The 13,774-nt window shown below is 53.4% G+C and overlaps 2 protein-coding genes across 3 annotated transcripts; both read left to right on the plus strand.

Annotated features, from left to right (window-relative positions):
- Positions 1 to 127: 127 nt before the first annotated feature.
- On the plus strand, positions 128 to 6,193 carry ZGPAT (zinc finger CCCH-type and G-patch domain containing). Of its 2 annotated transcripts, none has more exons than XM_042832380.1 (6): positions 128 to 1,008; positions 1,772 to 1,905; positions 2,505 to 2,663; positions 3,655 to 3,786; positions 4,627 to 5,044; positions 5,500 to 6,193. In XM_042832380.1, the coding sequence occupies exons 1-6, from the start codon at positions 365 to 367 to the stop codon at positions 5,636 to 5,638; spliced, it is 1,626 nt and encodes a 541-aa protein (XP_042688314.1). In that variant the 5' UTR covers positions 128 to 364; the 3' UTR covers positions 5,639 to 6,193. The 2 variants fall into 2 exon arrangements, with proteins under 2 accessions (XP_042688314.1, XP_042688315.1); XM_042832381.1 differs by having other exon boundaries at positions 4,627 to 5,092; positions 5,500 to 5,563.
- A 1,180-nt stretch (positions 6,194 to 7,373) lies between these two features.
- Positions 7,374 to 13,572, plus strand: LIME1 (Lck interacting transmembrane adaptor 1). The gene is given in 7 exon segments (XM_042832382.1): positions 7,374 to 8,090; positions 10,743 to 10,894; positions 11,324 to 11,375; positions 11,447 to 11,534; positions 11,620 to 11,816; positions 11,818 to 12,006; positions 12,268 to 13,572. Coding segments are annotated over 6 exon segments (1,023 nt in total). The 5' UTR covers positions 7,374 to 8,090; positions 10,743 to 10,778; the 3' UTR covers positions 12,649 to 13,572.
- Positions 13,573 to 13,774: the final 202 nt, after the last annotated feature.

A 13,774-nucleotide genomic window follows, 5' to 3' on the forward strand; every position in this document is an offset into this window, starting at 1 on the left:
TGCGCCAGTGCAGGACGGAGAGCTCTGTCGCTGAAGTGGCGTTGCGCGTCAGCTGGAGGAGCCGGAAGTGGCTGTCCAAAGGGGCGGAAGTGAGGGGAGTGTCATGGCGGCGGTACCGCGGGGGTGCGGGAGCTGAGCGGGGAGGTCTGGGCTGCGGCCGTGAGAGAGCCCGGCGGCTCCAGTGGCCTCCGGCTGCACGGGGACGGGATAGGGTAGAGCAGTCCCGAGCTGCCCGGGGGCCCTGACGCACCGCCGGCCGTTTGTGCGCTGCGGGAATTTCGCCGGGCTGCTTTACGTATGATTCTGGGGCATGTTCTGAGTTCCCGGAAAGGACACGGTTAAACACTCCTTTCTTTTGGTCGGGATGGATGAAGAGAGCCTGGAAGCAGCGATCCAGGCCTACAACGCCCAGCTGCAGCAGGTAGAGCTGGCGCTGGGGGCAGGCCAGGACCCCTCGCAGCAGTCGGACCTGATTCAGTTGCAAGAAGACTTAAAGCAGCTGATAGAACTGACCGAGTCCAGCCTGGTGGCTGTCAAAAAGAGCAAGCTGCTGGCTGCCTTAGATACAAATGCCTCCTCCTCATCCCCCCAAGTAAGTGCCCCGGAGCAGCATGTGAACCCCGACAGTGCTGCCCAGGATGAGGAGTATGCTGCCTTCAAGGAAGCCATTGCTGAGCTTGGAACTGATGATCAGATTTCAGCTGATAACAGCGAGAGATCTTCAAAGGGAAATGAAGAAAGCAAGGAGAAAAGTGGATTGAAGTGCAGTGAAGAGGAGGAAGAGTCTGACAGGGAGGAGGAGGAGGAATTGAGTGGGATGAAGGTTAAAGCCCCGTACTACAGTTCTTGGGGGACGCTGGAGTACCATAATGCCATGATTGTGGGGACAGAATACTTGGAAGATGGCAGTGCGGGTGTCAGAGTGCTGTATCTCTATCCAACTCACAAGTCCCTGAAGCCGTGCCCGTTCTTCTTGGATGACAAATGCAGATTTAAAGAGAACTGTCGGTAAAGAAGAATATGGAGGGGGAGGGGGCTCGTATCCTTGCTGTTGCTAAGGGCCGTGTTACTCACAGGCAGGAACATCTGAGTGTTCCATGATGGCTTTTGTAACCAATGGGATTTTGCCATGTTTTTAAAACCTGTTGTGTATGGTAACTGGTGGCATCAAAGAGTTGGGCAGTTTTCTTCAGGTAATGCAGAGATGAAGCAGAAATCCCTGTGGTCAAGTAGCAGAAATTTTCCCTTATGCTTCAAATAGCTGCATTAATCACAGATTAATGACTCAGAACAAAAATACCGACGGCGGTCTGTTGATGGTGCCTTTGTTCCAGCTGCACGCAGAAGTTACAGGGTCTCCATCTTTGGAGAGCTTCAGAGCTAACCTGGATAAGGCCTTGAGCAACCCCATCAGGCTTTGAGGTTGGCTGTGCTTTAAGCAGGATGCTGAGCTGGAGAGCTGTGTGTCTGTGTGCAATCCTCAGTATCTCAAAAGATCTGTGATTTCTCAGAGATCTGCCTTGCAAAGAAAGCCTCGTTCTTGGGGGTGGGATGCATTCTTTTGTTACACAACAGAAATGATACGAATGCGATGAAAAATAAATGACTTCTGTAATGGAACCAATGCAAGATTAATCTGCTGTGCAGCTACTGGTGCAGATTCATCACTGCTTGACAACTTGTTTGCGTTTCCTGTCAGGAAGGAAGGGGTTTATATTTAAAGCCCTTTCCAGTGAGGTAGATCTAACTCCTTTTCTGCCTTCCCTGGCAGGTTTTCACATGGCCAAGTGGTTTCTGTGGAGGAGCTTCAGCCATTTCAGGAGCCCAATCTGAGCACCCTGGAGGTGGGCTCTGCCTGCCTGGCGAAACACAGCGATGGGATATGGTACACTGCAAAAATAACTGGTGAGTGGTGTTTGTGGGGTTCTGCCAGAGCTGTGTAGGGATTGAGCACCCATGCTCAGGGAATTACAAAGCATGGCTATTTTGGTTAACGATAGCAGAAACTTGAGGATGTAGCTGTGGCCTTGAACTGAAAATCTGGAGGTGGTTGAGAACGTGGTCTGAGTTGTTCTGAGGATAGGAAACAAAAAGGTGACATTAGAGCAGTAATGTAGAAGGGAAATGATGGCATAGTCATGAAATGCACCGAAAGGGAAGAGGCTGGTGTGGCAGGCTCTTGCTGGCATATTTGAGTAGAACTGCAGCAATCTGGGAGCTGTTGATAGAGGCTTCCCTCTGTTCTGAGAAGGGAAGGGTGAGGGTTTATTCTTCGGCAATTGCTGGGTCAGAGGGAGTAAGTCAAACTTCTTTGTAGTTCCATTTGTTGATAGCCCATCTTTCTCCATTTTTAGAAGTAAATCTTTTAAGCATTTAACTGTTTTAACAGGTGTTCCTTGGGCCTTTCTCCTCTCCCACACATCATTCCCTGAAGCTGACTTTGAGAAAGCCCTCTGCAATGTTTGTATTGAGCATTTGCTTGTTTCTTGCTTTTTCTTCTGTAGATATTGACAGTGGCTACTACACTGTGAAGTTTGATTCCCTGCTGCTAAAGGAAGCTGTTGTGGAAGGAGACAGTGTAATTCCCCCACTACGAAGTGAAGATGGTGCCTCATCTGCTGAATCTGATGAAGACAGTGTTGATGATTCTGGTTATGCTAAAGGTGAGAGGGTGGTGAGGGTGTGAGAAAAGTGCCTTGTGATCTGTGCCTGCCTTCTGTCTGGGACCTGGAGCTTTCATTGCAAGTGTCTCACCTCTCATGAGATGGTGGGTAATCTCTTTTTGTGTTGCTGAAAGTTTGAGAAGGGGAAGAATCTGTTATGTTACAATTGCAGAATGAAATGTGACTTTAGTGCAGAGTAGCAGTGATGAAGCTGGGATGTTTCTGTGGGAGCAGGTAGAGGGCGCCATGTTTTACAGCAGAGTTCCAGTTCTCAGGTGGGCATGTGAGCTGAGCAAGTAAGTGAAACAGGAGACTTCTAATCTCCTTGGAACCAATATGGAGCTGTATAGCACATGAGTGAGATCCCAGGCACAAGTATTTGGATCTCCCAGTGCCTTAATGAGTAACAGCTGTGCCTGGTTTTTTTACTACAGCAAGCTGACACAAACAGAGCCCAGGTGACCTCTTTGAGCATATACAAGTAGCACTCTCTCTGTGCTAGTGCCCCTGTTATGTCACAGGGACAAAGCTGTGTCCTAGAGCCCTGTAAATTTAGCCTAATGGAGATTACTGAATGCTAATAACACGTCTTAGCATACTAGCCTAGAGAATCCTTGAGCTTATGACATGCTCTGGAAGCACTGATTAAGCATATTATGTGCCACAGTGCCAAACTTTCATGGGATGGCATATATCAATCTGACCATCCCAGAAGAAAGAAAAGAAATGTAGGGACTTGTAGGTGATTCTGCCTGGAACTGTGAGATGGTGTGTGCATTAAATCAAGTGAGAGCTCTCAGGTAACCCTCTTAAGTGGTGTTTGTAAAAGGTGACAGCACAGTAGGAACAAGTAAAGCTGGAGGAGCTGCTGAATGATTCTGTGGTGGGAGAAGTACATTGTATTGCATCAAGAAGGGTTGTTGTGCTCTTGAAGGTTTTGCAAATCAGTTTAGTGTCTGTGTGTCACTAGTTTGTCTTTTCTGTGCTGCAGTGATTGATTCTGGGGTTCCAGAGAATGGAGAATGGGCTCCTGCGTGCAGTTCCTCTTTCGGTGGCTGGGAAGCCCACACTCGTGGCATTGGATCCAAACTGCTTGTTCAGATGGGATACGAGTTTGGGAAAGGTAAGAAGAGAAGGTTGTCCTGGTGGTGTGGGGGCCTGCCTACGTCGCAGTCTCAGTCCTGTGATGGATCCTAAGGCTGAGTGAGAAGATTTTGGATGAGGCAAAAACTTTGCTGAAGGGCCTGTTAGATAAGGCTTGAGGTATGTGATGAATCACCCCTGGGTGGAAGTGTTAGTAGGCAAGAAGAAAACTATTTAATCGAGGTAGAGGCACATGTGTGCACATACAGCCCCTGTATGGTAATAGCAGAAGTTGGAGGCATTTAAAACCAAGGTCAAGGTAACGATTAAAGCCATGAGAACTGTTGAATGAGCTGTTCAAAGGCTTTAGGAAGGTAGAAGGGAGCTGATTTATGAAGCTTGTGATGTCTGTGTTAAAGCATCTCCTGACTCTAGACGTGGACTTCAAAGCCTGCTAAACCAGCTTCTTACTACACAAATTGTATGGAGCCTTGGGGGCCTTAGGAGGCCAGTCTGCCACTCGATTTGTCTCGGGTTCTCCCAGAGGAACCAAACCAGTTTTAAGAACCTGCCTTGAGAAGCCAAGGATGTGAGACTGAACCTTGTCTCACAGAAGGTGACCTGGCTGTTGGCCTTGGGCTTCTTAGTGCATATCTTCTGCTGTAGGAGGCTCCTGCTGTTGAGTTACATAACTGAGCTGTGGCTTGTGGCTGTTTCCCTCAACTTGGATGGTACTTAGGACGTTTTGCACGTCCAAAGCCTGCATGCTTGTTCTAAGCTTGTCAGTGTGAGTGTGGGTTTGTGGTGGGAGCTGACTTGGAGAGGGGATGTCCTTCCTTGTGGTAATGGCTTGGTGACTCTCATGGCTTTTCCCTCTCAGGGCTGGGGAAGAATTCTGAGGGCCGAGTGGAGCCGGTGCAGGCGGTGGTACTTCCTCGAGGGAAATCCCTTGACCAGTGTGCTGAGGTGCTTCAGAGGAAGAAACAGGGGAGGCTGGACCCTGGCAGTTCGAAGAAATCCCGAGCAAAGGGAAATAACAGCAGGAGATCCCCTGCAGGCAGCCGCAAGCCACCGCACAACGTGTTTGACTTTCTGAATGAGAAACTGCGAGGGAAGAGCGCTGGGGAGAGGGCTGGAGGTGTGACACTGCCAGAGAGGAAAAGCAAAGAGATCTACCATGCTAGCAAGAGCACCAAGAAGGCCCTGAGCGTCCGCCTCTTCCAGACGATGGAGAAGATTGAACAAACACAGAAGGATATCAAAGGAATCCAGCAGGCCCTGGCACGCAATATTGGGCGGTAGGAAAAACTTCTCTTTTGGGCGATGGGATAAGCTGAGGATTCTTGGTGAGTTTGGGAAGGGGTGGGCTTGGAATGAGGTGTGGGAGGAAGGAAGGAAACTTCTGTGCGAGACATGGGGGGAAGTAGAGAGAGAGAGAGCCTTTAATGTGTGCTTCAGCCCAGCTTGGACACTGGCAGGTGTGTCTGGGGTCCTTTGGGTGTGTTAAAGAGAAGAGCTCTCTCAGGAGAAGTCCCAGAGTCCTTTCCTTCCCATGCCCATCTCTGAAGTGCTGCTGTTGAGCAGCGCTGGAGGACATTTTCTAGCCCAGACTGTGCTGAGCATCAGGTACTTCCTGCCTTCAGCAGGTGCCTTGGGCTGATCCCATAGGAAAGGGAAGGCCCTCCTGGGATGGTGACAGACCTCTGATCTTACATACAGGATGACACACTGCTATGATGCTTCTTGCTTTCAGGCACAGCGTTGCTACTGCTCAGCTGGAGGAGAAGCTGGCTAATGCACACAAGCAGCTGGGGCAGCTGCAGGCCCAGGAAGCCAGTCTGCAGCGGGAGCAGAAGAAAGCAGATACACATAAGAAGATGACTGAATTCTAGTCTCTGAGGAAGGTGCTTGACTGAAGTGGTTATCCTTCTAGCCGACCCTTGTGCTCAAGGCCTCAAAGCCCCGGTGAGCTGTCCTGCTTCTCTGGGTCTCAGGCTGCATTCCAAGTCCAAGAACTGGGCTGAAAAGCACCAGTTCCTGAAACTGGATGCTGCTGAGCTCTGCCGGGAAGAGGATGAGCCCACGTCCATCCAGCCTTGAAGTTTGTATAAGGACTAGCAACAAGAAACACAGTTCTCTGCTATCTTGCACACTTCTTTCCTCTCATCACTGCAGTAGCTGGAGTGTGTAGCTGCTCAGATGATAACATTGCTGGCTACGAACCAGATGAGGAGGGCCTTTGAAAGCCCCACATCCTGCCATCGGTTGTGGCTTGTGTTTGCAGCCAACTGATGAACACAAGTGGAGGCAGGGTCCCAGGCACATTCTGGCAGAGCAGTAAAGGCATATGCTAGTTGAAAACAACAAAGTTCAGCTGCTCTCTACCTTCTGTTCTTTGCTATGGGGTTTATCTGAGAACTCTTAAATAAAGAGCAGTTTCTCATCAACCTAGTGTAATGCATAGACAGAAAACTGGCAGCTTAGGGGGGGGTACTAGGGGCCTCAAGCGTCGTATTTCTTCAGTTTGACTGTAAGAGTATCCCTAAGGCATGCTGTAGCCTAACTGATTGACTTGGCATGGGGAGCTGCGTGGTTCCATGAGTGCCAGAGCTGGGGGAGTGTGACAGCAGAGTAACAGATTCTCAAACCTCCTAGCCAGGATCAACGCTACAGGGAACCTTGAGCTTCTGTTGTTACTTGAGTTTTTCAGTCTTAGGTGGCTCTCTGAATGCAGATCCTTTATTAAGAAACCTCAGGACCCAGTCTCAGGTCAGACTGTGCCCTGAACGAGCACAAGGACCAGGAGGTGTGTGTGTGCTGAGCACACAGCCCTGCCTGGGAGCAGCCAGGTGAGGTGCCCTTCCCTGCTGCGTGCTCAGTCCTCTCCCAGGAGGGATGTCCTCTCCCCAAGGTTGTATTCTCTGTTGGCTGCAGCTGGCCCTTGCCCCAGAGGAGAGATGGTGATTTCATCAGACCCTCTTTCTGGTGGGATTTGTGCATTGTAATTGTATTGTTTTTTAAAAAAAAAAAAAAAAAATTGTTAGTGGTTTCATGCCAGTATCTTAAGAACACATTTTTTCTTAATTAAAAAAAAAAAAAAATCGATTTCCTTTTATTCCGAGTTATTTTTTTGTCTAATGGAAAGCTTTGCTTCCTTAATGCCACCTTTTTATCTGTTCCTGAGAAAATTATGAAGCTGTCAGCTTGGGCAGAGCTGCATCACCTTGTGGGGCCAGGCCTGTCAGATTCACTGCCAGGCTAACCAGAAAACCTAAGGCTGAAGGAGATACCATCAGAGTGGAGATGTGATTTAGCGTTACTGCAGGCACACCTCGGAAAACAAAGAGCAACAGCCAAAATAAACAAGATGAGTATCTTCAGGAAGCCTCTCAGCGTGCCTCTTTCCTCCTGGAAAGCAGTGGTGGGGTTCTGCTGTGATGGGCACTGTGAAAGGTGGTGGGCTGCCTGGAGCACATCGCGTCCGTCTGTTTGTCACCAGTTTGGCTGCAGTCTCTTCATTGTTCTCAATTCGTGTCCTCCACGCTCTGGGTTGAACTCAGGCTTTTAACAATGGCTCCTCAGTGCCCTCTCTGATGTCTGTAACTCCCACACACGAGTGTTGAGTGGTGACAGGAGTCAGTGTGCCGGCTTAGCGTGGCTGCTTGTTGGAGTGGCCCACGACTAATGAGCTGGGCAGAGGGACTCCTCGGTTTGTTTTGTGCCCCGATGCTGTTGGGTGTTTTCCATCTCACAATTGGGTGTATCAGCCCCGTGTCTCTGAGCTGTATTTTTTACCCCTTGTGGTTTCCCACAGCTCCACTTTTCAGACTTCCATTTACGCGGCTGCTGCCTCCCACCCATGGCACATCCCTGCTGAAGATTTACTTTTTTGTTTTTTCTCTCTGCCCTTTTAAGGCACTGCTTGTTTGCAAGGTAATGACTCGATGTGGCAACCCCTTCTTTCCTTATGTTCACCTGCAGACACAGCTGGCTCCAAAACCAGCTCTACAGGAGCAGAGAGCAGCAGAGGGTGCTCTTGTGAGCTGGGTGCCTGCAGAGCCTGCTCGCAGACAAGGCGGGGAGAAGCCCAGCCTGCTGCTGGGTGAAACAACAAGCTCTGCAGGTCAGGAAGCTGTGGTCTGCATGGTATCTGCACAGAGCTGCCTGCCGAGAATGAGCTGAAGAGTGGGAGAACTTGGATGGAGATGCTCGGAGTGTTTGGGAGCCCCTGATGAGGAGCAGGCTTGTGGTTTAAAGGAGACAAAGTTCTCAGTTGACTGGCAAGGAGGCAGGCATGGCTGGATTCCTGTTCTTCACGCTCACCAGTTTCTGAGGTTCTGCAAAGTAAGTGATGGTCCCTTTCTTGCCTGGTAAACGTATCTGCAACTAAACCGGGGCTGGAAAATATTTAATCCGTGTGGGAACTGCAGTGCTGTCAGAGATGCTGCTGCAGCCAGCCAGACTGGACAGGCAGGATTCCTATTTTCAGTGCTGCAGAGTTGAAGCATTGCTGGGTGAAGCTGCGGGGAGCCGTGCGGGGTTTGTGCGTGGTGCTGGCGGTGCTGGGGATGGGAAAGGAGGCAAAGGTCTCAAACACAGCAGCTTGGGCTTGGACTGTTGACTGCATCCAGAACAGTTCTGGGGGAAAACGCTGAACTCCTGTGAGAAGGGTGCTGTGGAGGCTCGTGTGGTCACTGAAACAGCCTCTCATCAATTGGAAACGATGTAGAACCGTGCTGAATGTGGGGCACAGAGGCAGCCAGGAGATCTGGGCAAACACACCTCCTACATCCCCTCGTGGAGCATGCTTTGGTCCTGCGTTGCTAGTCCTGGGTCTTAGTGCTCATCCAAGCTTTGTAAGGCTCGGGTCTGGCGTTAGAGATATTTTTGGCCCTTTTCTAAGTTATCTCAATGGGAGCTCAGAGCCCCTCAGAGCTGCAGGAGCGCAGTGCAGGGGCTGAGCACTCGTGCCTGCTCCTCCTTGGAAATAATCTTCAACTTTATTAATGGCATCCCGTTGTCTTGGGCAGGCTCAGTGCTGTTGATTAACGGTTATGAGGCTTTTGCTTTTCACAACTGGGGAATGAAAGCCCCCTAATTCTGCTTGGTGGGATTTTTTTTGGTACAAATCCCCAGGGCACCGCGCTGTGTTGGCTGTGGCCCCGTTGGCCATCGTGGATGAGAAGCACCGTGGTGTTTTCCATGGCAGCTCTGCAGACTCTCCTCTTTTTCCTATGTTATGTTGGTGCAGCGTTATCTGCCCCAATGAATCACACTGGGCAAAATCGTCAGCAGCAGAACTTAAATTGACAGGAAATCAGATTTCGTTGTCATGAGGCCCAGCTGAGGAACTCGAGCTTTTTGTAACATGGCTTTTGGAGCTGAAAAACCCTCATATCCTGGAGTAAGAAACTGGGTTCAGTGCTGGTGCTGAGGCATCGTGAGATGGGGCGATTCCCCGGTGCATGTCATGCCCATGGAGCTGCGGCCACCTGCAAAGCAGTGGGGCTGGTGGGAATGCTGTCTGCTGCAGCTCCTGCCCTGAGAGCAGCCCCAGAACCTGGAGATCCATGGCTTTATTAGCAGGAAGTTGAGCTGCACGTTGCAGTTGGTTGGAATCTCTGTCTTGCACGCCTGCTTGGTCTGAGCATTGGGCAGTGCTGGGTCTCCAACTGGTCGCTCTTGGTAATTGGTAAAACCAGCGCCCTGTCCCTAGGGGGCTGTTCCCAATGAGTGCAGAACCCAAACGTGCCAAAGAGCGTAAAAAGTGGACCATTTTTTAGGTCAAAAACACAGGAGCAACCACAGACCTCCTGCCCAGTGGAGAGGGCGGCCAAAGTAGGTCAGGAGAAGAGCTCTGACTTAACTTCAGCTGGAGAACCTCATTCTCAAACCCAAACAGCTCGGGGATGGCCGTGGGCTGAGCCGTCCCCACGTGTGCTTGTCACAGCAAGAGAAGATTTCCCTTCAAGCCCCATTCACCTCCAGCCACCATTGCTGCGTATCGCTCTGCCAAGTGCCAGCACCTCTCCTTGCTGCTGCCCCGGGTGCAGCCACCCCTGCAGCCTCTGATCCTCTGTAATGAGCCAAACGAGTTCAGCCGGGACCGTCTGGAGCGCTGCAGGTAACAAACCATGCGTGCTCAGACAGCGAGCGGTGCTGCCTAATTAAAACACCATGGAGGCAGAGGAGCTCCTTCCCAGCTCTGATGTGAGCCGGTCTGCCCAGCCTGGTTGGTGCCTCCGACCTCCCGTCTCCATTTCCACATGGAAATAATTGCTCTCTGGGGGTGAAGGCTTTGAATCGGCGACGTTTCCGAAGGTGTGGGAAGTTCTCACGTTGACACCCCAGGGCCTTTTTGGGGTGTGCAGAGCAAAGAGCGGCCGCTGTGACATCGATGCTGGGGATGTGGTGGCAGTTTGGCAGCACAGCAGTGGCCGAGCAGGGAAAGGAACGATGCCTTGGGATTTTACTGGTGTTGGGTGAATGGTGACTGCCACAAACTGCTCTGCTTTCCTCCATTCTGAGAAGCAGGATCCTCTCTGTGCGTCCCTGAGTCACACCATGGCCCCCAGCGCGGTGATGGTGCTGTCAGCAGGGCTGTTGCCAGCATCCTACGTGACCCCACCAAATGGTTTCCAGCTCTTCTGACCCTATGCCATGGTCACTGCCCAGCCCTGCTATTCCCAAAGCGTGCTGACAATTTGGGGTGCCTCTGGGGCTTCTCCTTTGTAAGATCTCAAAAGCAACGTGGGAGATGAATTCTGCACTGCTGCTTTTTTGAAAGGAACCAACATCCGGAGCAGCAGAGCCTCCAGCAAGGCAGCAGCAGGACAGAAAACAATCCCTGGTGGCTGTCCCTGGAGAGGCTGTGGGCAGCATCTGGGCAGCCCGCTGCCCAACACTGTGGGGTCCTGGCAGGGAACAGGGCGCCGGGCATCAAATGCAGAGAGCCTTGTCCCCATGCACAGCCCCACTTATGTTTTCTCTCCCCAGAGCTCAGCCCTGCAGCACTCACAGAAGCGGTGCCCCATGGCTGTGACCCACAGCGAGGGGCTGCTGGGACCCCCACCCCTGGTGGCCCTCGCTGTACTGGCCCTGCTCGGAGGCCTGGTTTACCTGTGCACCCTGTGTGCTGCCTGCCGACGGTACGTGCCCGGCGATGCTGTGTGCTTTAGGCCTGCTCCTCATACCCAGATCCCTGCTGAAGCCTTGGTGTGCACTGAGGGGGAAGGCCTGCACCCAAAAAAGCTGGTCCCAGCTGGGGGCGAGGCTGTGGTGGTGATGCTGGAGATGGATGTTGAGTGGATGAACATCGGGCGGGTGAACGTTGGGGCAATGCTGGGGGTTGCTTACAGGACGCTGATGGGGTTTTGAGGGTTCCTGGGCACTGGAGCTGTGTACCCAGCTGGGCGCAGGATGTGCACGAGCCCCCAGCAGCACTGCCTCCACTGCAGTCTGGTGGAGGGGTAGGGGGTGGGTTTGGGGTGAGGGCTGCTCAGTGATTCCCACTGGAGCTGGGTCGAGCTCCCAGGCAACCGCTCGCTTACCACCACTCAGTCCCACTTCTCCCACAGCCACGGCAGGAGAAAGAAGGTCCCTCCAGACGGCGTGAAGCTGGTGGATGAGGTAAGGGCACGGGCAGGGCTGTGGGGAGCTCTGGGTGCCCTGCCCTGACAGCGTGTATTTCCCCATTGCAGTCCCTGCTCAGACAGACACAGCTGCGCTCGCTCAGCAAGTCGGACACGAGGCTCCATGAGCTGTACCGCCTGAAGGCCAAGGACAACAGTGAGTGTGTGCGACCCCCGAGCATCCCACCCCACACACCTTGTGCTGCAGTGCAGTGACTCCATGTCCCATCTCCTCCCTGCAGACCAGCGCCCGGCCAGCCTGGATTTCCCCCTCTCCTCACTGCCTCCTGACTCCCCGCACAGCTCCGTCCTCCTGCACCGCCAGCTGCCCCTGATCCCCAGCTCTGAGACTGCAGCTCCCGACCAGACCTACTCCAACCTGCCCTTCACCCCACCGCATCGTGCGCCCCCGGACACGCTCTACGAGTGCCTGGCAATGGGGGGGGGATGATGCACCTACTGCCACTGGGACCCCAGCGTCCCCCCCTCGGGTCAGGCAAGGGGCTGCTGACTATGCCTGCATCCGGAAGGTGAAGAAGACAGTGCCAGAGGAGCAGGAGGGGGCCGTGGCGGGACCCTCTGCAGCCCCACAGTGCTGGGAAGGTGCAAGCGATGCGCCCCATCTGAAGGTATGGCACTGGGGGGGCCCATAACACTACTTCTATAATGCACGTGTGCAGAGAAGGGCACGCAATGGGATATTCTACTATTCCAACTGTGTTTTGGGGGATTGGGATGGAGCCCGGGTGCAGGTAGGAGACGAACCGAGCGCTATCCTGGGTGATGCAAAGAGTGGTACCCACAGGTATGGCAATGCCGTCATCCTACCAGGGGCTTAGGGATGACCTGGGAGGATCAGCCATCTCCAGACCATTCCCTTCCCTCCACAGCTGGAAGATATGTACTCAACTGTGTGCAAAGCCACCAAGAAGAGGAACCATGGCCCTGCAGCATCCCCCAGGGACGGGGGATCCGGGCGGCCACCCCCACCCCACGAGGAGCCTCCCCCAGCTGCCTGCTGGCCCACGGCCCCCCCCGAGCCCTGCTATGAGGCCATCAGTGACAGAGCCTGGGCTGCACGTGGCCCTGAGCCGGACTATGAGGCTGTGGACGTTCGCTGGAAGAAGGCAGCAAAACGGGAGCGGCCGGGGAAGCCTTGCCAGCAGGACAACCTCTATGAGAGCGTTGGTGATATGTGGGGAGGGGAATCTCGGGGAGCTTCTGGCTGGACAGCTGCCAATGGGCTGCAGGTGTACATCACCAACCTATAGCAATCCTAAGGCGGGCAGGTGGATGGATGGACAGATGGATGGATGGAAGTTGGGCACTGAGGCTCTGCCCCGCAAGGTGGGGACGGGCACACAGCTGTGCCATATGTGAGCTCTGTATATATTTTGAGTTCCTTTTCTTTAAGCATCCTTGTCCTGTCCCACCTGGTGCCAGCAGGTTGGCACTGAGGTGCCCCAGCCGGGTGGGCATGGTGGGATGTCTGGTGCTACCTCTGGTGTTCCATGGGAACTCCAGGTGGGGTTGGGGCCATTGCCATGAGGCAGCCCCAGGCATGGACTGTAGGACTGGGTCACCCATCAGCAGAGATGCTGGAGCAGAATAGGGCCCTTCCAGCAGTGGGAGCCATGAGCAGCTCCACTCCATCTCCCAGTGACCCCGAGGTTACTGTGGGATGGCTGCACATCCCCACTGTCCCCTGCCACTTTCCACCTCCATCACTTTTGGGCATATGTGACACCTCCATGAGCAGCGTCCTACAAACCCGTTGCTTTATCATTTGTCCTGCTGGTAAGAAAACACCTTTAAACTCCATCCCAAACCCTCACCCGTGGTGGCACCGTGGCGGGCTCACAGTCACGTGCTGGACCTGCACCAATGCTCCAAAACACCTGCATGGCTGCAGCCACCAGGCGCTGCCGCAGTGGGACCAGGCAGGGTCGTGTCACAGCGGTGCCAAAGCCGGGGCTCTGCCCACCCTGATGCTGCAGCACAGGAGGGAAAGAAGGAAGGAAACCGTGCGCCCGCCTCCTCCAGATTTTGCCCTCGATCGAAGCAGGCGAAGAGCTGAAAACCGAAAACACGGCGCTCAGCAGAATGCCGGGGACGTTACGCCCTGTGCACGGGGAGGAACGGGGTGCTGGCGCTGAGATGAACCGGGTGCCAAACCGCAGCGTGCACCGAGCACAGCCGGGCCCATCCCCCTGCGAGATGGGGGCCCGATAGGAAAGGGCACGGGGCGGGGCGCGGGGATGCTGCGCACGTGGGCTCGCTGCTGAGCTGCTGCGTGTCCCTGCCCCATTTTCCCCATCCCCATTTTCCACATCCCTATTTTCACCACCTTCTCCATCCTCTTTTCCCCATCCCTTTTTCCGCATCTCTATTTTCCCC

The sequence above is a fragment of the Centrocercus urophasianus genome, unplaced genomic scaffold (genome assembly GCF_019232065.1).
Source record: "Centrocercus urophasianus isolate 14NV4802_14NV808 unplaced genomic scaffold, USGS_Curo_1.0 seq_38, whole genome shotgun sequence".
Taxonomy (NCBI): Eukaryota; Metazoa; Chordata; class Aves; order Galliformes; family Phasianidae; genus Centrocercus; species Centrocercus urophasianus.

What these genes read in the sequence shown, in the direction of transcription:
- ZGPAT (XM_042832380.1), top strand. Translation starts at nt 365, where the DNA reads ATGGATGAAGAGAGCCTGGAAGCAGCGATCCAGGCCTACAACGCCCAG. An exon ending in AGATTTAAAGAGAACTGTCG is followed by an intron (nt 1,009 to 1,771) that starts GTAAAGAAGAAT and finishes CTTCCCTGGCAG; the next exon opens with GTTTTCACATGGCCAAGTGG. An exon ending in GTACACTGCAAAAATAACTG is followed by an intron (nt 1,906 to 2,504) that starts GTGAGTGGTGTT and finishes TTTCTTCTGTAG; the next exon opens with ATATTGACAGTGGCTACTAC.